Source organism: Peromyscus maniculatus, chromosome 4 (assembly GCF_049852395.1).
Source record: "Peromyscus maniculatus bairdii isolate BWxNUB_F1_BW_parent chromosome 4, HU_Pman_BW_mat_3.1, whole genome shotgun sequence".
In the NCBI taxonomy this organism is placed as follows: Eukaryota; Metazoa; Chordata; class Mammalia; order Rodentia; family Cricetidae; genus Peromyscus; species Peromyscus maniculatus.
This window is the reverse complement of record NC_134855.1, coordinates 43,923,011-43,949,580: the sequence shown is the minus strand read 5'-3', so window position 1 is coordinate 43,949,580 and position 26,570 is coordinate 43,923,011. Positions and strand designations below refer to the sequence as shown.

At 39.3% G+C, this 26,570-nt stretch overlaps 1 protein-coding gene across 6 annotated transcripts in view; it reads left to right on the top strand.

The window, feature by feature from the left end:
• Ttc21b (tetratricopeptide repeat domain 21B) overlaps positions 1–26,570 on the top strand; it is a 79,754-nt gene that overhangs the window by 31,460 nt on the left and 21,724 nt on the right. For all 6 annotated transcript variants that reach the window (XR_013050496.1, XM_076569583.1, XM_015996008.3 and 3 more), the window contains 10 exons: positions 1,868–2,025; positions 4,259–4,480; positions 5,107–5,345; positions 7,206–7,278; positions 7,816–7,926; positions 8,654–8,792; positions 14,170–14,276; positions 20,403–20,591; positions 21,845–21,955; positions 23,075–23,156. Coding sequence is in view for 5 of the 6 variants with exons in the window: in XM_076569583.1 (XP_076425698.1) it covers positions 1,868–2,025; positions 4,259–4,480; positions 5,107–5,345; positions 7,206–7,278; positions 7,816–7,926; positions 8,654–8,792; positions 14,170–14,276; positions 20,403–20,591; positions 21,845–21,955; positions 23,075–23,156 (1,431 nt within the window). In the remaining variant the exon portion in view is untranslated. The remainder of the gene's footprint in view (positions 1–1,867; positions 2,026–4,258; positions 4,481–5,106; positions 5,346–7,205; positions 7,279–7,815; positions 7,927–8,653; positions 8,793–14,169; positions 14,277–20,402; positions 20,592–21,844; positions 21,956–23,074; positions 23,157–26,570) is intronic.

Here is a 26,570-nt window from a genome sequence, read left to right as displayed (position 1 = left end):
AGATATCTGCCTTCTGTAATTATCTCCTTTAGCAAGTATCCAGGGCCAGGGCCATCTCTGGACAAAAGCATTTTATCTGAGATACCTCTCAAACATCTAAGGACAGACTGCAGATAAGATAAGCATCCAAACCACCTACTAGTCTCCTGAATTAAGGTAAATATCCATAGGGAGACAACCTCCTTGTTAGGAACAAGCCTTGTTTCTTGTGCAAATTAAGCTTAAACCCTCTTTTCTCCCATAGCCCAAGTGGTATCTCTAGACTTCCCCTTTAACAATTAACTCAGAACAAAAGGGCTTTTACCTACCAGGTACAGCAAGCTGTGACACAGGCTGCTAGCTACACCACCACCACCACCACCCCCCACCACCCCCCACCCCCCACCCCACCACCCCCACCCCCGCCCTGCCTGAAAACAGCACAGCCAAGATGAGGCTGAGACGGATACGGCTCCAAAGGGGGAAAAAGGCAGTTTTATTTTCACTCATGATTTAGTGACTTAGACTCTTAATATTTTAACTAACCACTTCTAAGAATATAGTTTGAGCACATGAAAACCTTTTCTCGGATCTATTAACCGAATTTAGCCTTCAGTTGATTCTATTCCCCATTAGTCATTTCCCTTTTGGGTTGCTAATGATAGCTGAGAATTACTGCTTACCCTTCCTTTTGACCCTGTAAGAATTTAAGCTGTGTGACCTTGCTTTGGTCAGAGCATTGCTGATTGCATGGGTATATAACTGTAAACCTCAGAGACTTGAGAGAACTAGATTGGGGAACTGTGATGGAAAGAACTGGATGGGGAAGAACTAGATGGAAAAGAACTAAGAGCAGAAAAATGTAGAGAATCGTGCAAGAAAGGAGCTAAGTGTGAGAGCAGAAAAGAAGCAATGTAGAGAGAGAAGTGACTCAGATGTATAAATGAGCTAAAGAGTTTCATATATGGAGATTTATTCTGGAAATCCCTTAGATTAATTAATCTGCTACTGGTAGTGTCTCTTCTGGAACTCTGGGAAAAAACTATAGAGGGGCTGGACCCCAATAGTCTGATACCACACAGTCATGTAGCCCAGTTGTAGAAGATGTCCTCTTTGTTAGTGTAAATGATACCAAAGAGTTCTAGGTTTATAAATGTCTTTGTCCTGTCACTTTCTGTTGCTATGGTAAGAGCAAGGCAGTTTATAGAAGAAACCCTTTATGTGGCCTCATGGTTCCAGAAGGGTAAGAATCCATCATGGCGGGGAAGCATGGCAGCAGATACAGGCATGGGGCTGGAGCAGGAAGCTGAGAGATCAACCTTCAAATGCAGACATGAAGCACGGAAAGTGAACGCCAAGTGGAGTGAGGTTAAAAATCCTCAATACCCACTCCCCAGTGATACATTTCCTCCAGCAAAGCCGTCATTTCTTCCCCAAACTGCCACCAACTGGCCACCAAGCGTTCAAATGCTCAAGCCTATGAGAGACAATCCTCATTGAAATGACAACAGTCTGAAGCCCTTTTAATGTAATTATAAACAAAACTTTTTTAGGAGGGAAATGAAGGTAGATGCTTAGTCCTGCCAGTAATAATGGACACCGGCTGTCATCCTTTCCATTTCCCCTGATTTGCAGTGACCAACTGTTGTCCTGATACATAGGTCTGTTCTTCAAGTGGCTAGAAGGAAGCTAGCTAGGACAGGTAGCAATGGAGGCGTGGCTTCATGACAGAGCAGTTAAACACCGGAACCATAACTGCTTGTGATCTAGGTCCGATCTTGGGGCTCTACCTCTAAACACTGGAACCATAACTGCTTGTGATCTAGGTCCCATCTTGGGGCTCTCCCTCTGAACTCTGACACCTCACGGGCATTGCTTCCCCCATTAGGTGACATCGAAGCGGCATACAACAACCTGCAACACTGTCTAGAGCACAGCCCCTCCTACGCAGAGGCCCACCTACTGATGGCACAGGTGTACTTGTCTCAAGAGAAAGTCAAACTATGTTCTCAGTCTCTGGAACTTTGTCTGAGCTATAATTTTAATGTAAGTATTCCAGATTAAAATGGTTAAGACATAGCATGTTCCTTGAACTTTTCATGGATGTATACATGTTCAATTATTTTACATGTGAATCTAAAATACATTGCCAATAAATATTTTAATAGAATTTTGAAATTACAAGAAACAGGAGAAAACATCCAGATGTCTTTGATATAGATGAAAAACTGTATGAATTACCACAACATAACTACCACAATATCAGACTACCTAGGCAGTGGGTACCAGTAATCCTAGATATTAGGAGGCTGGAGACCAGGAGCTCCAGGCCAGCCTGGACAATATGGAAAGACAATATCACAGCATGCATACACACCAGCGCGCACATACACACACACACACACACACACACACACACACACACACACACACACACCAAATCAATAAAATAAATTTGTATGAATTTAGTAATGAATGATCGGGGATCAATTTCTAGTCTTTGTACTTATCTCTAAGCCTCAGTTTTCTTTTCTATGTAATTTGTAGAATAGTTTTTGTTATGATGGGAATTAAATACAGCAATTAAGTATATATACAATAATTTTAAACCATGCAGAATTGTGCAAATACTTCAATGGAGAAGGTTAATATAATGTTACTGCCCATTTTCTTATTGGACTTTGCTTTCCTTTTTCTTTTTCTTTCCTTTTCTGCTTTTTTTTAGAGGTGGTATCTTTCTTTGTAGGTCAAACTGTCCTGGAATTCACTTTGTAGACTGCTGTCCACAAACTTATATCAATCCTCCTGCCTCAGCCTCCCAAGTGCTAGGAGTACGGGTGGGAACTACCACAACCTCTTACAGTTGTTTTTCCATAATCTCTTTTTAGATTCATCGTCAAATAATACACACTGATTTTGGAAATGAATATTATGTGGTTTGAAGCTATAAAGACATCTCTTACTATCCAGGAAATTTCAGTCATTTTCCCTGAACATTAGATGCTTCCAGCACTATTTTAGACTTGTGGAAGAAAGCCTCAAATTGATGATTCGCTCCATTCTGGGGGAAAACCATGAAATGAGCTAGAGAATTATTGTTGGAAATATTAAGGCAACTCCACATAGTTAAAAGGGAGGTTTATTTTGTGGGGTAACTTACAAGTAAAGGGATAGGTTACAGGGTCCCGGAGAGGTGAAGTGCAGTCCAGTGGTGTTCTCTAGAGAACTCTGCTCGGTCTACCTCCAGTGTCTAGGATCCCGGAACCAAGAGAGCTGGCACATCCAGATCTCAGGTTTTAAGGGCTCCTGTCTCGGCCCCACCTCATAGGTGTGATAGTTACCAGAAGCCTCAGTGGCGGGGGGGTGGGAGGGAGTGGGGGGGGTGGTAGTACTTCCAGGTCAAAGCTGGAACAGCTACCCACTACAGAGAATTCAAGTTCTAAATAAGAAGCCAGAACTATTGCTTCTTTGTCTTGGGACAGCAGGGCTCTAGATGTAGATGCGCCCAGTGCTGTGTTCATCTGTCTCTGGGAGAGGAGTAGGTGTGAGTGTTCAGTCCAGTCCCCGGGTGCACAGCCTCCAGCTGCTGGAGGACTAAGGCTCCTCCGGTCTTTGGTAGTTTTCCCACCACCACACCCAGGGTCATCCCCTTTGGCTTCTCTTTATTACTCATTCAATTAGTCCCCTCTACGCTCTCTATATACTGTTTACAGCTGAAATACAGATGGAAGATTCTTTACTTTGTGTGTAGGGGAGTATGAAAAGGGAAGGCCAATGTTTAATGAAAGCACCTTGAGACTTCTAGTATTAAAAGTAAAAAAGAATAGAAATGCAGACTTTTTTTTAGAAATCTAAGAGGCATATCACTACTAGAGGAGCCTCAAATAAAGATATCCCTTTACTGAAAGTTCAAATTTTAGGATGTATTATTTACATTAGTTGTTCAACCTCTTTGACATTCAGGAAGATGCTGGAGTAGCAGTTTTCCTGAATGTTAGCGTTAATATGATTAAACTTCTACATAGTTGATTGACATGTATAGTATTTGGGTCTGGGTAATTTCAATATGTGAGGTTTTTTTAATTTGCAAATCCTTTCTAATATAATTTTAACTTAAAATTATGATTAGGAAGTGAATAAATAAGGTCAGAAACAGACTTTGTGGATATGATCACAAATGAACTATACTCAAGAATCCTATGACATATTTGGTGGGTTGTAAACTCTGGTTTTCCATTGTGGACACTCCTGAGAACTATTGTTAATTTTTTTTTCTCAGGTGAGAGACTACCCATTATACCATTTAATCAAAGCACAGTCACAAAAGAAAATGGGAGAAGTAGCAGAAGCAATTAAAACTCTGCACATGGCAATGAACCTCCCAGGAATGAGGAGAAGTAGAGCCTCCTCCAAGTCAAAGCACAGAACTGAGGTGGATGCCAGCCACCGTTTATCCATCTTCCTGGAGTTGGTGGAGGTTCACCGCTTAAATGGGGAACAGGTGAGTTAACGCAGATTGGAGCTTTGGGGGGTGTGAATGTGAGGGGAGGTGTGGTGTGTGGTATGTGCATGGATGCACATGTATGTACTAATACCTTCCTCTCTTGTGTAATATGTAATATATAAATATGTAATTCTACTTGAATAATTTTCTACATAGATGTATATGATATACATATAGAAAATCAAAAAGCCAGAATTAGTCCCTTGACCAACTGTCAAAATTTAGCAACTTACTTTTTCCTAGCCTTTCAGTAAAATATGTGCATCTTGCTAGTGCCTAGAAATTAAATGTAATTTGACCCTGGATGGATTTTTCAGTGTGCCTACCTATGTTGATCACCATGAAATGGAATCATGTAATTTACGATTCTGTTCCAGAATAGTAGTAACTCTGTATAGCAACTGCTGTCATCCTGGTTGTAAAAAAACAGCCACTTAACTAATATTTATAGCCTCAACTGGTTTTGGTCTCTTTAAACTTAAAGACTTCACTTAAAAATCTATCCGTTTATTTTTGTAAATACCATGAATGTACTGACATCATTGTGTTTTGGTAGATGAGGCTCCTCTCTGGGGTAATTTGTTGCCTATTTTATAGGAGTCTTTCATTTTTTTTCTTTACAGCACGAGGCAGCAAAGGTTTTACAAGATGCCATTCATGAGTTTTCTGGAACGTGTGAAGAATTACGTGTCACTATTGCTAATGCAGACCTGGCTCTGGCTCAAGGAGATACGGAGCGTGCATTAAGCATGCTTCGAAATGTCACAACCGAACAGCCTTATTTTATAGAGGCCAAAGAAAAAATGGCAGATATTTACCTGAAGCATAGAAAAGAGAAAATGTTATATATCACCTGTTACAGGTAAGTTGTTACTTAATGGCACATTTCCTCCTGAAATTAACCCTCACGTTGACATTCTGTCTTTTTCATGTCACAGGTCTTTTCTTGGAGGTGGTCATGCCCGTGACCACTCTCACCAAGTTGCTTTCCCTAAATAGAACTACTGTTGCTTCAGTGCATGGCCTAGTATTTTCTGAAATACCCTCATCAAATGTTCCTCTTAGCTCTGACTCTTTTGTTTGGGGCAAGAAAAGGCAAGAGTTAGATACACTCTAATAACCACATTATATAGCAACAATCCAAAGAATAAACAGGCATATTTAATACTTGGCATATTTATTGTAGAAGAGGAAAATTGTAAGTTAATGTGCTCCAAACTCCAACTTGTGATTCACCTCTTCCTTTTGAGTGAACAATAGCTTTGTCACATGAGGCCCCAGAGTTACTGGGACACGGTGCATACATGTTGCTGTTCTTTGCCACAAACAAAATTGTAGCCACACAAACATACTGTGTGTGTGTGTGACTAAGTGAGCAGATTGAGTCAGTCCTCACTCATCAATGTATCCAACAATCGAACCAAACATGTTACTCAAATTCTTAGTAAGTATTGAGTATTCTGAGAAACCAGTGCCTTCTGATGGGGAGGAGTTTAAATGTCGGGATCATGCTTCTACATCCAGTATGGTGGCTTATAGCACTAAGCAGCCTGAGGCAGGAGGATTGCTGTGACTTTGAGAGCAGCCTGCCCTATGTAAGAGTTTCAGGCCAGTGATGCTGTATAGCAACACTCTTGTCTCCAAAAACAGGAACCAAAAGGTTTAGTTTCTTCTGGATGTGCTGTGATGTAATAACAAAAAGCATGGTTTGGTTTCAGGCAAATCTGACAGATTAGCTATGGACACGCACTCTTAGCAGCATCTATAAAGTTGGAATAGTAATTCGCTTTATCATAGAGGTTTTAAATGCTTAGGTAAGGTATGTTTAAAGCTGAACAGCAAGCCAAGTGTGGTGGTGCAGACTGGTCATTGTAGCACTTGGGGGTGGGGTGAAGCAGGAAGATCTCAGTCATCTACTTGTTGCAAATAAACAAGCAGCAGATGATGGAGCAGAAGATGTGGTGGTTTGGAGGTAATTCATCCACTAATTCTCACCCTGAAGGTGAGAGCTCAGGTGGACCACACAGTGCCTTCCTCCTGTTAAGGAATCCTCCAGACAAGGAGAGTTTGAATGTTTACTGTCTACCATTACTCTCCTCCTGTATGTCAGAAAATAGAAAGAGTCATTGAAAAGTGCATTGTGATGTAGCAGGAAAAGTATACATGTTAACAAGATACCACTACTGGCAATATTCTGAAGGCTACTGTATACTTGAGATAAACAAGCCATCAGTTTATTGTGGTGGTATTCTAATTGTACTGAAATGTGATTTTGATTGTATGTTAATAAAGTTGCTTGGGGGTCAGAGCTATTAGAGCCATAGACAGAGTGTGGCGGTGGTGGCGCACTCCTTTAATCCCATAGATCTCTGTGTGTTCAGGGATACAGCCAGCATTGGAGACATATGCCTTTAAGACCTGGAGGGCTGTACATACAGACAGTGACGAGGCAGTCACGTGTTTGGGTTTACAACCTATGAGAAGGCAGAATGACTATGAAACGACTTACACACAGGGAAATAGCTCTCTTTCGGGAAGCTGGGACCACCGCAGGAGGAAGGGTGAGATTTTAGCTCTGAGCTCTGACCTCTAGGCTTTCTCCTTTATATTGGTTCTGTGTTTCTTATTTAATAAGACTGTTGGATACATCTACAGTTTATCTTACTGGTTTGTAAATGTTACCTGTATTCAATATACTAAGTAAATTTGGTCTAATTTCCAGAGAAATTGCTGAAAGAATGCCCAGTCCCCGGTCCTTTCTGCTCCTTGGTGATGCATACATGAACATCCAAGAGGTAAAATTTCTAATTCTACTGAACTCAAATTTTTTTAAAATTTTTTTAAAATATTTTAAAAAAATTTTTTAAATGTAGAATTTTATAATTAGTATAACTTTCTATTAAGAGGAACTTAGCTTTCTCATTGTTTAATATTTGAGTTCTAGTGATTGCAATAAAAGGTTAGGTTCCACCATGTTTTTAACATGGAGACTTGACTCAGCGATCTTATCTGCAATAGAGATGTTGCTAGGAGAATGTCAGGAGTTTCCTCTAAACAGAAGGGTGGAGAGAGATCTACTGACAGTTATAGAGACTGTCAGGAAATGCAAAGTTGCTATAGTCAAGAGTGTGGTCATTGTGGGTATGATTACAGTGATGACTATCTGGCCCACTTTCCGTCTTCTGTCTAGAATTGTTTACTTTTATGTTCTTCAGTATATACTGTATTAAAGTATTCCACGTTGGGAGGGCCTTGGTTATGGAAATGTTGGTCTTTAATGGATCCACTTAAACTGTTTGTTAATGTTGGTCATTTGTGTCTGACAATGTTAGCCGGAAGAAGCCATAGTGGCCTATGAGCAAGCATTAAATCAGAACCCAAAAGATGGAACACTGGCAAGAAAAATTGGGAAAGCGCTTGTCAAAACTCACAATTACTCAAAGGTAACTGCTCCATAATGTCATTACATCTGTTGGATCAAGTTGATCCAGACCTGCTGTAGAGAAGTCTGCAGCAGCAGCAGCAGCAGCCACCTTCCGCATCTTTGGTGATTTTAAGCTCCACGTTCGTGTGTGCAAACTGGTATTTGTGTCCTGTCAGATTTTCTCAGTGACCTGCTTTCTTCAGTGCTGCCTTTTATGAAGATTGTTTTGAGCCTAGCAGTACTTTAAGCTTCTTCTCAGTCTCTGCAACCAAATAATGGTCCTAAAGTCCCTAATACCACCTCTCCTTTGTTATGTAAGGTAGCAAAATCACTTTCCTTTCTGCTGTGCCAGTGTGGTCAAGCTGTATGCTTCAAGGAGGTTGTGTTTTGATTTCTAGTAGGGATAAAGTGTTTCCCTTGATTGGTGTATTCTTGTGCTATGCCTGGTCATTGTTAAGTATATGTACACCTACTAGGAAAGCAAATGTGTTTAAGAAGGCTTGCTGACCTTTAGAATAATATTTACATTTTTTGCCAAGTATTGTTCATTATTCCTTTATTGTAAGAAAATGCTGGTTGCTCTGTATTCTATGATTCTCTTAAGAAAAGCAGCCTACTTCTCTGACAGCATGAATATATGCCTACAGTTCTTCATATGTTATTTCTAGTTATCAGTATGCCTTATGCCTGGAATGTATGAAATTTCTGTGCTTTTTAAAGCCCTAACTGAAATGGACTTTGTTTAGGCAATCACCTATTATGAAGCTGCTCTGAAAAGTGGACAACAGAATTGCCTTTGCTATGACCTGGCTGAGCTCTTATTAAGGCTGAAGTTGTATGAGAAAGCAGAGAAAGTTCTCCAGCACTCTCTAGCTCATGAACCTGGTATGAAAGTCATTCTGATAGAAAAAAGTTTGCTTGATAAATCTGGTCTATTTATTTTTATAATACCTAATTATATATTGGTTTTCTTGATATTTTTACATGCAGTTGGTTATATGAATTCACATGTATTTTTCTTCTTTCAGAACTCAACTCTGCCAAATGGGTGTGTGTGTGTGTGTTTTTTTTTTTTTTTTTGGTTTTTTGAGACAGGGTTTCTCTGTGCAGCTTTTCGCCTTTCCTGGAACTCGTCTTGGAGACCAGGCTGGCCTTGAACTCACAGAAATCCGCCTGCCTCTGCCTCCCGAGTGCTGGGATTAAAGGCGTGAGCCACCACCGCCCGGCTGGGTGTGTTTTAAATCTAATAATAAATTTAATACATAGTTCATTGTGTTATAAAAGATCGTAATTCCCAAAATGATATAAATATATATAAATTACAATTATTGGTATTTTATCTTGTTTGTTTGTTTTGAGACAGGGTTTCTCTGTGTAGCTTTGGAGCCTTTCCTTGAATGCACTCTGTAGCCCAGGCTGGCCTTGAACTCATAGAGATCCACCTGCCTCTGCCTCCCCTTCCCCGAGTGCTGGGATTAAAGGCATGTGCCACCACCACCCGGCCACTTTTATAATCTTGACTTGTAAAAATACTAATTTTTTTAAAGAATTCAAGCATCTTGAGGGGTTGCAGAGATAGGCCCATTGCTAAAGTACTTCCATGATGACCAGGGTTTGGACCCCTTGAATTGACATTAAAAAAAAAAAAAACTTAAGAAGCCCAGCACCCTGTGCCTATAAACTTAGAGATGGGGAGGCAGGGACAGCATTCATATCTGATACTGGCCAGACACTGTGACCAAATTATCCAGCTCCAGGTTCAGTGAGACCCTGCCTCAAAGGTAGGGTGAAGAATGGCCCTGACATTGACTCTGGCCTCTACATTATACACACATGCACACATACAAACACATGCATACAAAAAAATGCAGGCATTATAAAAGTATAGTAATGCATTAAGTCAACTGTTTTTCCATAAATTCTGCTGACATTATGTTCCATATAGGTAGAATGTGATTAAATATATATTCTCTATGCATTTGTTTGTGTTTTTATATAAATATGGTCTTTGTGAGTTTCCTTTTCAAAAAATGTATTACCTATTCAGCTATTTTCTCTGTATACAATATGAGGAAATATATGTTGGTACCATTACATTCATACCATTTGATCAAATAGCATTAATGTTTTATAACTTGGTAATATTTTTAATTTTACTAATATTATTGAGCATTTATTTTGTTTTCCCATATTGGCACTATAAACCACATTACAACTAATACACTTATATCTTTTTTTTTTTTTTTTTTTTTTTTTTTTTTTTTTTTTTTTTTTTTTTTTTTTTTGGTTTTTCGAGACAGGGTTTCTCTGTGTAGCTTTGCGCCTTTCCTGGAGCTCACTTGGTAGCCCAGGCTGGCCTCGAACTCACAGAGATCTGCCTGACTCTGCCTCCCAAGTGCTGGGATTAAAGGCGTGCGCCACCAACGCCCGGCAACTTATATCTTAATTCTTGGTGTACGGTTGCATTTTAAATTTTTACATTTCTTTCCTCTTTGGGTTTATAGTGTGTGTTGCAGGTGTGCTCTCATGCCACTGAGTAGTGTTGAGGTCAGAGGACAACTCGGGAACTATATCCCAGGTATTGAACTCAGTTTGTCAGACACGGCAGCAGCCATCTTTACCACTGAACCATCTCCCCAGTACTTGTTTATATTTCTTAAGAATACATGCTGGGAAAACATTTGTGCATTGAGATTTTTTTTTTCCAGTATTTTCACGTTGCCTTTTTACAAGCATGCAAGTTTATTTTTTTAAGACTTTCAATTTTTAGTAAAATGCAGTGCTTATTCCTCTCAGGGTTTAAAGATTGCTGAAGTAAGTAAAAGCCTTGCTTTCTCCCACTCACCAGAGAAAACTCCAATTAGCCACCTGCATATTTTCCTAAGTCGGCCTACTCATGTCTCTATTCTGATGCACACACAATTACAGTTGACATTCTGGAATCCACAGACCCAGCCAACCATGGGTCATAAATATTTCAAGGAAAGGTTGTTCCTGTTCTGAACATGTAGAGACATTTTTCTTGTCATTATTTCCTAACTAGCACGGTAGAAGAGATATTTATATAACATTTCCATTATGTTGGGTGTTATTAGTAATCTAACGATGATTTAGATGATATCAGTGGACACGTGCATGTTTTGTGCAAACACTACATCACTTACATAAAGGATTTGCACACCCATGGATTTTGGTATTGGATGGAAGTGCTCAAAACGAGTCCCCCGGGTACTGGGGAATGTCTGTGCACACTAGACTATGGTATATGTATTTATAGTATATGTATAATTCTATACTATTGAGTTTTCATCTTATTTCTTTCCTTATTTGCAAATATAGTATTCTGTTTCAAAATTATGCATCCCAATGTGCCTTAAAATCACAGAATATTGTGTGTTTGTATTGATTAATATTTGAAGAAAAATTTAAAAAAAAAACAACTGTGGTATGATTTTGGTTTATATACCTCTGTGTTCTTACTAGAATTGAATATTGTTTTGTTCTTTTTTGTTGCTTTGTTTCATGGGAAGGATGATCTCCTATAGGCCCAGGCTGGCCTAGAATTCATGCCAATCGTTTCTCAGCTGCCCAAATTCATTTTTGTGATAGACAATCTTGCTGGGGATGGTGTTTGTTTGTTTTAGTTTTTTTTTTTGCCAAGTTTATTTATTGTGTCATACCGTATATCAAATCAGACCATCTTTCTTCTTTGGTTTCTTTGTTACTTTATTTTGTGAAAAAGCTGTCATAACCATGTTATAAAAGTCTTATGGGATGTTACTTGGCCTTTTTGTCTTTATTTTGAATTAAGGACTTTAAACTACATAAAATCTTTTTTTTTATATTACCTTCAAAATGGATAGTCAGCTTTAATTGCTTTTTCAAATACCAACTTTAGTTCACAGTAAGTCCCATATATGTGACTCTATAGGAAACTGAATTTCGTCCCATTGATTTTCTTTTGCTAACACCATGTAAGTTTCCATCTGTAAGAGGAGTCTACCCTAAGCTTTCTAATACTCCCAGATGGTCTTAGTTTAGTTTTAATGAAGTTGTCCCATAAATCCTCCCAATTAAGGATCCATTTACTGTGTGATTTCTCACTCATGCCGAACAGTGTGCATTGCTCAGTCAGATCTCACTGCTGACACCAAAGGGCCTAAGGTTGTAGGGGAAAATACAGTACGTATTTTATATAAGTTAACTGTGTTGTGTTTATGTAGTAAAAGCTTAATGAATGTTTGTTCAACACAGCCTGAGGCAGACTAATGTACCTTTATACACATTTTGTGTTACTGTATTAATTAGCTTTAAATTGTTCCTATTTTTTTAAATCAGCAGTCTACAGCTCACATTCCTACATATATACAGGTTTCCACAGCTTATAAATACAAGTACCTGATTTCTAACGTACGTCTTTAATTTATTCTGGCTAAACTTAAATTCTTTTTTTTTTTTTTTTTTTTTTTTTGGTTTTTTTGAGACAGGGTTTCTCTGTATAGCTTTGCGCCTTTCCTAGAACTCGCTTTGGAGACCAGGTTGGCCTCGAACTCACAGAGATCCGCCTGGCTCTGCCTCCCGAGTGGTGGTACACGCCTAAATTCTTAATACATCTCCTAAGTGTTTTCTGCATGGGACCCTCCTCCTCTCATTCATTACAACTTTATTTTCCTTTTTAGTGGGTAAGAACCAAAATCTTGGCTTCTGCCTTTTCATTCTGTTTAAATAGCTGATGACTCATTTCTGAGTCTCACTGCTCCCACATCTCAGTTTCCACTGCTTTCTGTCCCCATCGGCTTCTCCTGGATTGGGATGGTAGCTAGCTGGCCGGCCCGACTGCGCCTCCCTGCTTCCACCAGTCAGGCCGGCTTCAGTGCTCAACTGCTGCAGCCTCTCTGAATCCAGACGTGATCTGAAGCTTTTCTGTAAATCCAGCCACGTTACTTTCACAGCCCTGCCACTCTGGCCCTCTACTTAGTCCAGAGCAAAGACTCCAGCTTCTGTGCATTCCACATTGTCTCTATTTGTCACTTCCGCCCACTTCCCAGCTTTTCTTACCTGTAAAGTAACCATGACAAATTTTGGAAACTTATTCATGCTAGGCTGAGTTTTTGTTAATCAAATTTGTTAATTAATTATAAAACAAAGCACTACTTCAACAGGTGGAAATGTTAAACAGTGATTGAGCCAGCAAGATGGCTCAGCAGGTCAAGGTGCCTGCTGCTAGGCCTGACAATCTGAGCTTGAACTCCTGGATCCATGTGAGAAAAGGAGAGAACCAACTCCTCTAAATAGTGCTCTGAACTACGTGCAGGGGGTATATAGCAGAATGTGGCCTGGATTGAATACTCCATAAATGGTGCAACAATCTGACTTTGTCCTCATTTAGGGGTCTGACGTCCCCTTCAGTCACAAAGTATTCCTTAGATCATTGCGTGCCACATTGTTTGGATTATTTATTGGACTTATTTGAAGTTTCACTTTTATGCTAAGTAGGGAATATTACTCTACAGGGGGAAAGATTCCATAGTTAGCTAGAGATGGGCCTAGACTAGAAACCAGACCTGTTGACATTATAGTCTGTGCCCTTAATGATGGTAATTGATTAAGAATAAAAAAATTGGAAACTCTTGAATTTCCAAAGTTTAACTGTACTGTGCTATTTCTTACTTGATATAGAACATTGTTTTGCCTTGATTCTATGTCTTAACTTCCTTTTACCAAATTCTGGGATAATAGGCAAGCACTGTTGTACCCCAGTTCCCTTATGAGTGAGCCTTTAGCTACTACTACAATTTACATAAAAGCAGGTAGATTCATTAATTTATCATGGTTAAAACAAACACTGACATAATCCACACTAGATTCAATGTCATGTAGATATGTACTTTGATTAAAGACCCTATGCTACAATTTAAAAAAAAAAAAGAATAAAAAAATTGTATGCAGAGACTATTCTATTTTAATGGCTTCATCAGACATTTTTACAGACCAAAAAAGGAAAATTGCAATCTTTACGTGAGTGATGAGATTACCTGCTAATAAGTGTCTAAAAACGAATGCTAATTACTGTTCAGTTCTCTACGTTTTCTTCCAGCCAATTGCTATCCTAAATCTTTTCTTATGATTTTGTTATACTTTAACTTTATAAAATTTTAAGTTATTATTTACTGTCAAAATGTTTTTAAGACCAGTTTTTTAATGTAGAGAAATAGAGACATTTATTTAAAATGACACTATCCCCTTTGCATTCCATTCTTAGTAACTGAATTGTCAGCTCTCATGGAGGATGGGCGTTCCCAAGTCCTTCTAGCAAAAGTTTACTCTAAAATGGAAAGACCCAGCGATGCGATTGCTGCATTACAGCAGGTACAGTGTATGGGACTGTGGGCAGAGAGTCGAAAGACCGTCTGAAAATATTCCCTGTGGACCCAATAGTTACAGAGGACGTATCAGTGCCTAAAAGTGGTCCACATAAAACACTGCCATTCTAACAGTTAAGGATGCTTTGCCATTTTATTTCTGTTCTACAGCCTAAAAAACTAGGGAAGTGTTATGAACTCAGTGCTTAATTTCTCCACTTACTTCGATCTTTAATCTTTGTAGATGTAACCATCTTATTAAAATAGAAACACAGAGCCAAATGCAGAGTTGAGAGCCCAAGAGGTCAGAGCAATAGCTAAGAGCTAAAAACCCTCTCTTACCCTTCACTGCTGCTGCTGTCCTTCCCCTCAGCAAGAGACCTACTTCCTGTGTATCTGTCTTTTTATTGACTTTTGTTCTGCCTTCTCATTGGTTTTAAACCCAACCACATGACCTCCTCATCACTGCTTGTCTATATAGACCTCCAGGTCTTCTATGGTTGGTATTGAGATTAAAGGCATGTGTCTCCATGCTGGCTGTATCCTTGAGCACACAGAGATCTGCCTGTCATGTGGTCTGGATTAAAGGTGTACACTACCACCACCTGGCTTCTGCTATGGCTTGCTATTAGCTCTGACCCCCCAGGCAACTTTATTTATTAACATACATATAAAATCACATTTCAGTACAAATAAAATATCACCATAAATCTTTCCTAATATTTTGTGGTTTTCAAAGTAGAAGTTTTACATTTTGTTGTTTTCTTAAGTAGTTAAATGGCTTTCAGTCATTTTTTTAAATTTCTTATTTACTAACAATTTTTAATAAGAAAATGAAAGTCATTCTATCAAGATGGTTATATGCCCTGTTTTATTTTGTCTATTAATGTGGTATATTAAGGTAACTCTCAGATATTAATCAATCCTTATATTTTTAAAATAAATGTCAATTTCTAAGTGATTTTGCCATTATTTAAAGATGTTTTCTGACATTTTGTTCAGATTGTCTTCATGTGGGTTCATTAGAGAAAAGTCTGTAAGAATACTGTTTGTTAAAGTTGAGACCACTTCAGTTTTGAAACTACTATAGTCTCACCACTGCCTTTATGGAAACTATGTTTAAATTCAACAACTTTAAGAGATTTCACACTGACCATTTTAAACTTCCTCTTTTGTCAGCTTACATGCTCATGTTTTTAAAATAATTTGTTCAATTGTCAAGTACAATAAATGTTCTGATTGCCTGTATCTGCTATAAAAAATGTTTCATAGTCTTGATATTTTAATTTTATTTGCTTTCTTTTTTAATAATCATACATGGATTTATTCTTGTTGATGTTATTAATGAAATACCCTTTTTTTCTCTGGTTTTATTCAGTACTGGCTTTTTACCACATGACGGTACTTCATTAGGAATAAAAAAGCAGTTTCCTTCTTAATACATATACTATTCTATTTCTTTCTTTCTTTCTTATTTATTTATTTGTTTGTTTGTTTGTTTGTTTATTTATTTTAAACCCCAGCCACAGCTCCCCTCCCCTCTCCTTCTCTCTGCATCACCCTCAATCTACCCCTCCTCCGGAATCACTCAGAAAGGGGAAGGCCTCCCATGGGTCAGCAAAGCGGCTGTAAGACCAAGCACCTCCTCCTGTTTAAAAGCTAGGCAAGGAACTCCAGCATGAGGAATAGGTTCCAAAGAGCCAGGCAAAGCACCAGGGACAGCCCCTGCTCCCATTTCCAGGAGTTCCACATATAGAACAAGCTACACAACTGTCACATATATGCAGAGTGCCTAGGTCAGTCCCATGCAGGCTCCCTGGTTGTCAGGATGTTCCTGACATTCCCCGCTCCCGCCCTCATCCCCCCCCCCCCCCCCCGTTTCCTACAATCCCTCCTCCCAGTTTGGCTCTGGGTCTCTGAATCTGCCTCCATCAATCACTCTATCAATCACTGGATGAAGGCTTTCCAACGACAACCTGGGTAGTCAGCAATCTAATAGGGGATGGCCAGTTCAGACTATGCATCCACTGCTGCCAGGAGTCTTAACTGGGGCCATCCTTATAGACCCGTTCAAGTTTCCCTTGCATCAGGCTACTACCCTACTCTGTAAAACCCCCATTTCCCGTTATCTCTCTCAGCACTGTCTCCCTCTGCCCAAACCCCAACCCAATCCCTCAAGTTCCCATGCCTACCCACCCCCAGTCCAACTAGGAGATCTCGTCTATTTCCCCTTCCCAGGGAGATCCATGCATCTCTCCTTGGGTCCTCCTTGTTATCTAGCCTGAGTCTATGGATTGTAGCATGGTTGTTCTTTACTTTACAGTTAGTATCCACTTATGAGTAAGTACATAGCATGTTTGTCTTTCTCAGTCTGGGTCCCCTCACTCAGGATGATTTTTTTTCCAGTTCCATCCATTTGCCTTCAAATTTCCTGGTGTCTTTGTTTTTAACAGCTGAGTAATACTCCATTATATAAATGTACCACATTTTCTTTATCCATTTCTCTATAGCAACTTAACATTTTTTGTAAAACGTTTTAGCTATAAGATGCAAAATTATTTTATGCAGGTATCTTATAGTTATTTATCCTTATGAATATAGCAAAGTCTCTCTGTCTCCTCTCTTTCACACACACACACACACACACACACACACACACACACACACACACACAAGCTAATCTATAAATGTGTTCCTCTTGAGAGCTAAACAAATGAGATACACACCACTACCCCATTTGTCTTTCTAGAACTTTAGCAGATGCAAAGATAAAACTCAGATTACATGGACTGCATATCTGTTAGACATAGATTACATACCCTTTACAAATCTTTTAGTTCATAAAATTTATCATTCAAAGCACAGAGCTTCTGTAAAGAGGGCCACACTAAAGAGAATCAGCAGGCTGTATTTATATGTGTGTGTAGTTATAAAGTGACAATAATAATAAAAGAAGAAGAGGCTACCAGTATGAGAGGGAGTGAGAGGTATGAGAGGGAGGAAAGAGAAGTGTGGAGTGATGCCGTCATAGTTTAATTTTTAAAGGTTTAATAAAAATAACTTAAAATAGATGTCAAAGATATAATCTCTAGTTATTTCACAATAAAATAAAAATGCAGGAGTGACTAGTGACTAGGTGGGTAGGTTTTAGTTAATAAAAGAGTAATAATATTTACTGAGTGTGTTAAAATAGTAATAATATTTACTGAGTGTGTCCACATACCCAGTTCTGGACTGACACGTAGTGAACATTTAGGCCACTGTGTGGTATTAAGTAGATCTCATACTCACCAGCCATTCGGTTGACTTGCAGTGCTCACCACCTGTGTATGCCTCCTTCGTTATGAAGCACAGCAGAGGTGCTATGCTGGGTGGCATGTTTGAAGGGCTGTCTAGCCATCTGCAGGCATGGCTTCCTTTGGCATCAACATCACGGGCATTTAAAAATATATCTTTCTCACTCAGCTGGCCTTCTGAATAAGAAACTCTTGAGATGGCATCCACAGTTCTCATTTTAAAGCTCCCTTCTGGTGATTCTGATACTCAAGTTTTCAAATTATGTCTTTAGAGCGAGTCTTTTACAGGTACAAAGTAGAAGCTTCTAGACTACTACATGCTACCTAAATTATAAACCAAAGCAGTATTTCATTATTGGGTAATGGTCCTAGGAATCATAGCCACCATCAAAGACTTGGAACCTATGTTTGTCTGGAAAAGTTACAATGGTTTAACTATGTCTCTTAGAAGGTATGTGTTTGAAATTTAATTCTCAATAAACAGAGTTGGAATTCTACCTTTGAGGTGTGTTTAAAATGTTCACCCTCGTGAATGGATTCATGTTGACTAGGAAGGAGCTTGAAGCTTCATCTCAGCCTCCTCCTCTCTGACCTCTCCCCTTTGGCCGTAAGATGGCAGAGAAAGAAGCCCTTACTTGATGCTGCGCCTTGGTATTGGACATCTCGGCCTCTGCTACCCAGAGAATCTCTTTAAAAAAATAAAAGAAAAAAGAGGGCAATGTTAATAATCAGATAGATAAGCAAGTATAAACTGAGGCTGTCTCCACGGTTCAAAGCATTCCAGTTTGTACCTGTAGTTCACTTTTCTTTTACTCTAGCCCCACATTGGAACGCCAAAATGTAGTTGGTTGTTCTTACTCTGCTCCTTTGGGGGGCCCGCCACCCAACTCCCAAAAATCATACATGGAGACTTATTCTTTCTTATGAATGCCCAGCCTTAACTTAGTTTGTTTCTTGTCAGCTTTACTTAACTTTAAATAATCTCATCTACCTTTTGCCTCTGGGATTTTTTCTTTTCTTAATACTGTAATCTTACGTTCACTCTTATTCCATGGGTGGCTGGGTGGCTGGCCCCTAATGTCCTCCACCTTCTCTCGTGCCTTGATCTCTCTTCTTACTCTTGGATTTCTCCTATTTATTCTCTCTGCCTACCAGCCCCGCCTATCCTTTCTCCTGCCTCACTATTGGCTATTCAGCTCTTTATTAGACAATCAGGTGTTTTAGACAGGCAAAGTAACACAGCTTCATAGAGTTAAAGAAATGCAACATAAAAGAATGTGACACATCTTTGCATCATTAAACAAATGTTCCACAGCATAAACAAATGTAACACATCTTAAAATAATATTCTACAACACATACCTTGATGGGTAAAGGAAGCTATTCTTGGGAAGTTGCCTCTGTTGCAAATAGTTCTTTCTTTTTCATTTTTTCTTTTTTTTTTTTTTTTTTTTTTGGTTTTGCGAGACAGGGTTCTCTGTGTAGCTTTGCACCTTTGCTGGGACTCACTTGGTAGCCCAGGCTGGCCTAGAACTCACAGAGATCCGCCTGGCTCTGCCTCCTGAGTGCTGGGATTAAAGGCATGCGCCACCACTGCCCGGCTCATTTTTTCTTTCTTACTGTATGCAAAACAGGGTAGAGCCAGAGAGATGGAACATGTTTTAGCACAGTAAAATTATATTTATATATATCAGAAACATACATGCATGCATAAATACATATTTATGTAATCAAATATAAATTGCATCAAAGAGAATTAATCTTTGCTGTATACTATGTACATTCATGTTTTATCATCCTTTCATTTCCAAAAGACTATTATAACCCTCTAAACTGATGATTCAAAAATGAAAATTTTGAAATGTTGTAAATCATACTCATCAAATATAAATTGTCAACTAACATTTTGGCAGGAGTCCTTGAAACAGTGCCCTGTGTACAGTCTAATGTGTGGTGTATAGCAGGCACTCACTATTTACTAAATGTGTCACAGTGAATGATTGTCAATAAATCATGGTTCGATTTTACTTGTTAAGCACTAAAACATAGGCATTCTCTCCCATTTATTAATGTTCTACACACCAGAAGTATGGATAAAAAGACATCTTTTCATTCTAACAATCTACTTACTATTCTTATGCAGATGAGGACACCTTGTTCTAAGGTGTCTGTGCTCAGCATAGGTCCATTTTTATACACACTGACAGGTGACTGCACATCAGTACATTAGGTTCCCTCAAGGGCATTATATTGCTACCATTTCTTTCTTAGATATTCTATCTTGTAACACAGATATTTCTTTACAGTGGGTAATTAGTTGTTGTGTTTTGTTTCTATCCCTTCTAAATAAATCCTTGATACCTTCCCAAGAGTAGAAAAGCTACGTTCAACAGCCTGGTTGGGTTTTGATATTTTTTTTTAGAAAAATACTTGATTAATTCATAAGCTATCAGCACATAATATACATGTTACTTATAATCTATCAACATTTAATTGTATTATTGCATTTCATTAATGTAGTAAACATTTAGCATTTATAATTATTTACTAATAGCATCTAGTGATCTTCCTATATTTTTTCCTGTGTTCATCCCTATAACATAGAAAAAGACTCCATATTGCAGTACTTTGGTTGGACAGATACTGCCTGCTGGCTAGTTTGCAAGCAGCTGTATGTTTGAGATCATAATAAGGCTCTTTTGGGGGTGGTTATGTCACAGACCATCAGTGCTCATATAAATCTTACTATAAAATTATACTGTTACATGACCTGTTGAAAATTGCTTCTTTTCCTTTCCTGGTCCTTTCTCATTTTTTAATGCTTAACTGTTTTCTAGGCTCGAGAACTGCAGGCTCGGATATTGAAGCGAGTTCAGATGGAGCAGCCAGATGCAGTTCCCTCACAGAAGCACTTTGCAGCTGAAATTTGTGCAGAGATTGCGAAACACTCTGCTGCTCAGCGAGACTATGAAAAAGCAATTACATTTTATAGAGAGGCCCTGGTACATTGTGAAACAGATAGTAAGGTCAGTATTACAAAATTGTAAGTTCTTTCTATTCCAGGTACCATCTAATTTGCTCAGATGTAGAAGCCTTATGTGATTATTAATAAAGAATATTTGACAAATGTATCAAAAGACAGGTTTTTTTTTTTTTAAAGTACTGTTTCTAGAAAACTTTCAGAATGCATATGGGGCTGGGAGTGGAGCTCCACGGTAGATTGCTTGCCTAGCATGTGCCAAGTTCAGTCCCCAGCAATGCAAAATCAAACAAAATACCTGAGATGCCTTACATTGGAGGGGCTGCAGAGTTTGCACCATCAGGGAAGTGCTCGCCACACACGAATACGGACTTCAGTTGATCCCTTGCCACCGCCAAGAAGCTGTGTAAAAAGGCTGGGCACAGCAGCACACACCTTAATCTAAATAGCACTGGCAAGTCAGAGCAGGAGCATCAGGGGACTGCTGGACAGTCAGCCCCTCTGAATTGGTGAGCTCCAGGTTCAGTGAAAGACCATCTCAAAACATGCAACACAAAGTGACAGGGTAGTACACCTGATGTTGAACTCAGCCCCCCCCACACGTGTGCACCCACATGTGTACACACATATGCACTCACAAACACACAAAAATTATAATGGAATAACTAATGTAAACCAAACTGCAATTTCTTTATTTTAATAATAGTTTTTATAATCAGTTTAAAGCTATTTTTAGTCACAGATATCTCAATCTAGGTAGTTTGGTTCAGTTAGATAAGCCATGCTGTACACTTTTGCATCTGTGTTTTGATGGTTCCCTGGTGCTAGGACTCTGAAAGTGACCGCAGTAACTCAGTGTGGTTGCTGCTGGAATAGTCTTTGGTAAGATATACCCAAGCAGTTCCCCTTCCCGTTGGGGACTGCAAGAGTAGAAATAGTAGTTCTGGCTCAAAAGCATTCTTAGCGACTGTCTACCAGTTGAACCTTCTTCACTTTAAAATGAGAAAGCAGGTTTAAAGAGGATGCCTTGGTCTTTTCAGAGAAGTTTGTACTATAATGCAGTGTCCAGCTTTAAATCAGCAATCCCTTTTATCTATGTTTTTCAAGTGAGTTATCACCTGCTTTTCAGTCTTTTCCTGAAAAGACAGTAGAGATGAATGTGCCTATCATTTATCTTCTCCACTGTGCATGACATTTTTATTGTGATAACTTTAAAACGAGTCAAGTTTAATCTTATCCAAACATTTCATTCATGTTATTTTGAAACCAGTGTCTGAGTATCTTGCTTTTGCTGCCTAGATAATGTTGGAACTGGCCCAATTATACTTGGCCCAAGAAGACCTTGATGCCTCCCTGCGGCACTGCGCACTGCTTCTCCAGAGGGACCAGGATAATGAACCGGCCACCATGGTCAGTCTGGACTTCTCTGCTGCTCGGGCACTTGAGTTTTATTTCTGTTAGGACTGTCAAAATTTGACCCATAGAACTGTTATTAAATGGTGAGGTGCTGTTAATATTTGCTTATGAAGAATAATGTATGTCTAACATGGGCACATTTACCAACCAGTGCCAAAGATCATTAGCCATACCGTTACAGGCATGACAATAAATCCAGATTACGTTTTGCTTTCCCTTTGGAGCTAGTTCACTTTTCTTTATGCCTAAGGGACATGTTAGACAGGTGTATTTCTGTGGTCTTCCATCACAAGATTTGTTAAACCCAGGCTTTGACATTCTGAGCTAATGTAAGGTTTCAAGAGAACTTCTGGAGTCACAGAAGAGAAGAAAAAAAAAAAAAAAAAAAAAACAGGCCCCACCGCGCTTCATCACTAGCTTGTTCACACAGTCTCTTTTCTACCTGGTCGAAGCTTTCCTTAGCCTTTCAGTACTTTGTGTGGATGACATTGTATGAGGCCCATTTAAGACTACCGTTACAACTAATAGAACTCACCTTGCTTAAGACACACGGAAAATCTCAGCAGCGCTTGCCTGCTTTCCATTTGAAATGTATGTGACTTAAGGTTTCTTTAATCTTTTTATTGTCACTTTGCTGCAGTGAGGCATGTTTCTACAGTAGCACAGTGGAATGTTGAATAACCTTTGAATTGGTGTTATAGATATGTGGTTATAGTTTTTATTTATTTGTAAGGGTAGTAGGGGATGTGCACTTCAGTCCAGTGCCCTCGGAGATCAGAGGCATTGGGTTACCCTGGAGCTGGAGTTAAAATAGTTATAGGCTGCCCGTGGTAGATGCTGGGAATTGAACTTGGGTCCTCTGCAAGAACAATACATACTCTGAGCCATCTCTCCATCCCTTCAAATTTGTTTTTATGCCACGACTTGAAACATTTTATTTTTTGCTAAAAATAAAAATTTGTGAACAGAGCCATCTGGTTTGCATGCTTGGTTAGTTTTGCAAATTGTCCCTCCTATTTGGCATAAATATTTTTATAGTACTAAGTCTTCCTTAAAAGAATATGCTTTATAAAAATATGTGGTACTGTTTTTAGAACCCTCTTATCTTTACAGTTGATGGCTGACCTCATGTTCAGAAAACAGGACTATGAACAAGCAGTGTTCCATTTGCAGCAGCTTTTAGAACGCAAACCAGGTAAATGCACAAAGAGTATTTTTGTTCAAATGTAATCATCTGCCTGTCTCTTTAGGTTATCTTTGTTTTGCCTTTTTAGCTTATCACCTGTTGGGGAGGAGCAATTGATTGAATCTGACTCTGCTAATTCCACGCTTGGGTCTAGGTAGCTCAAGTGGCCATCAGGAAAATGCCCCACTGTCTGTTGGTCTCTATAATCGTTAGCGTAGCCTAGCTGGGTTGCAGTATCCATTAATGACTTCCCTATTCCAACTGCTTTTCTCATTTTCTTCTGTCTCCTCAAACTTCTAGCGTTCCTTCCCCCTTTCTTCCCCCCCCCCCCCACCTAAGATCATGCCACTTCTAGAATGAGAAAATACAAGGAATTGGAAGAGAAGTCCGTTCCCAGTCACCAGCGTGGCAGTGACAGTGCTCAGCCATGAATTACTTCCTTTCTCCCTGCTCACTTTGCCCAAACCTACCTTTATTTCCCGTAGGCCTCCGCCATGGCTTTCCTACCCTTTCTACTTCCCATTCCACGTGTTGTTTTCAGTCTACCTCAAGATGTTCCCATTTCCTGTGCTAGGAAGGAATTATCTAATCTTGTTTCTTTCAAGCACAGAATCTGCTTCCTCATGAGTAGGGTTAGGCTATTCTTGGCCATATTACCCTCACACATTAGAACATTAGAGTTTCTTTTGCAAGCTTTAGAGAAGCCGTCTTGCGGCACATGGCTTTTCTCTCACCTAGGTTTCTGTTCCTCAACAGCAGCATTTGTTGCAAACCCTTGATAGTTATTGAGTTGGTAGACTGGCTGCTTTGGAGCATGTCTCTTCTTCTTTTTGACGAGTGTATAGTAATCGTACAAGTAAGAGGTTTCCTGTGACATGTTCCTCTAGGGATACAGGTGAGGCCATCATGTTCAATTGCATTAACCCCTTCTGTCCCTCTCCTCATTACTCTCCTCCCCTTCCTCTCTCAAACAGCTCCACTCTTAATTTTGTGGGTTTTTTTTTTAATGTGTTTCTGTGCTTGTGTGGGTGTGTGAGAAAGATGGGGGAAGGCATGTGTGGACAACTTTGAGCATCAGTCTTAGTAAACTGCCCATCTCTTTAGAGACAAGTGTCTCGTTGGACTGGAGCTCATAATCAGGCTGGACTGACAAGCCAGGGAGGCTTAGAGATCATCCTGTCTCAGTCTCCCTGGGATTATAGGCCCATTCCATCACCTTGCATTTTTACATGAATTTTAGAGAGCTGATATATCTCCCCATCCCCTACTTTTGTGTCTTTTTTTAAAAAATCTATTTCTTCATAAATCCAATGTAAGGGCATTGTACTCCAGCAATAGTGAAAGACATGGACCCATATGTCAGGAGCTTTGTGTAGATTTTTCCTCTTTTGCCTATAATATATTCTTCCTTCTCACTACGTAGTCTAAAGTATATTACCCTTGAGAGCGCACTAGGCAATGCCTTATGCATTGAGTACCTTACTTCCTACTTTGCCTAGGACTACAAGGGCTCTAGATCCAGAATTCTCCATGCTAAACCCAAAGTCAGAGTGGGATGAACTGATCACCCTAATCCACATCACACTATCAATAAATAACTCATTGTTAATTAAGAGTATTTGCAAGCCAGGCACACATCTTTAATCCCATCACTCTGGAGGCAGAGACAGGCAGATCTCTGTGAGTTTGAGGCCATCCTGGTCTACAAAGTGAGTTCCAGGCAGCCAAGCCTATGACTCAGAGAAACCCTGACTCAAAAAAAAAAAAACAAAAAAAAAAACCAGCAACAAAAAACAAACAAGCAAAAACAAGAAACAAAAAGAGAGTATTTGCTAATATATATGAATATGTATTATATATATTTGTCTTCTCTGTTAGACTGTATACTTTTCAAGGTCAGCAATAATGGGCTCATCTTGAATCCCTGACAGATGCAAGCCAGTCCCATAGTACAGAGTCAATGACTATTGATTGAATGAGTCTGAATGACAAGATGGGAATAGACAGGGAACAGAATTCTCCTCTGGCTGTTCATATTTTCCTAGTCAGGTAACACCGAGGTTTTTAGGTAAGAATAGGGAATGTTGAAAAGATGTTGGATGCTTGAGAAAATTTGCAAAGTAGTTTGAGTGAGTGAATTCATTAGAGGAAGCACTGATTGCATCATTCATTCAGGAATCAGTGAATTGATTGATGTCAGTACTTAAACTTACTAAATTTTAATTAAAATTTTTGTTTACATGACCTTTTTTTTTTTTATAATGTATGCTGTATTGTAACGGGTCTTTCTTTGGACTGCCAGCTCCCAAATAATGACACAGAGAACTGTTAATTATGAAAGCTTGGCCTTAACTTAGGCTTGTTCCCACTAGCTCCTAAAACTTAAACTTAAATTTAAATTAAAATTATATTAATCTGCTACATGGCTCATTACCTCTCCTCAGTACTGTACATCTGACTTCCTCTGCATCTAGCTGACAAATCTCCCATGCCTATGATTCCTTCCCAGAGTTTCTATCTCTCCTTGGAAGTCCTGCCTATCCTCTCCTGCCTACCTATTGGCTGTTCAGCTCTTTTATTAAACCAATCAGAAGAAGCCTTAGGCAGGTGAGGTTAAAACAGAGACACATCTTCACACAGTGTACAAAAAGATTATCCCAACACTTTATTCCTGGTAGGACTTTACCTATTTATCTATAAATTTGTATAATTTCTTCTAATGCATACACATGTACAGTGATTTTATGTATGCATTGTTGATCATTACCAGTAGCATCACTTAGAGTGTGCCTGTGTTTAGCTTGTTTTAGAAATGTACTGTCCAAGAGCTGAAGTAATGGTGAAGTTGTTAAGAGCATTTGGTTCCCAGAACCTATGTCACCTAGCCAATCACCTGTAACTCTACTTCCAGGGAATCTGATGCCTCTGGCCTGGAAGACACTTGCCTCATGTGTGTTCTTGTACACAGACACAGACACACACAGACACACACACACACACACAGAGTTAAAAATAAAATACTTTTAAAAAGAAGTATACGGTCCAATTTTATTTCTAATTGAAAATACCTTTTACAGTTGTAACTCTGCTATCAACATATTGTATCTTGTCTCAAATTTTCCCAATATCTTGACTTTTCTCCTTTTCCATTTTAATTAGTCAACAGTACCCCAGTTCCATCCGCCCGATTGCTGAGTAACACGGTCAGTCTGTTGTCCTCTCCTGATCCACTGCTGTAGTGATGCCCTTGTCACCTCGCCTGTTCTCCAGCCCTGGGCTCTTGCAGCTGCTGGCTCTCATGTCATCAGATCAATACTCCAACCCATAATACCCCTTTGCTCAGAGTAGGTTCATGCTGCAGAGTAAAACCTAAAATTATAGCCCGATTTTAATAATATCGGTGGCCTGTGTTAGCCCTCTGCT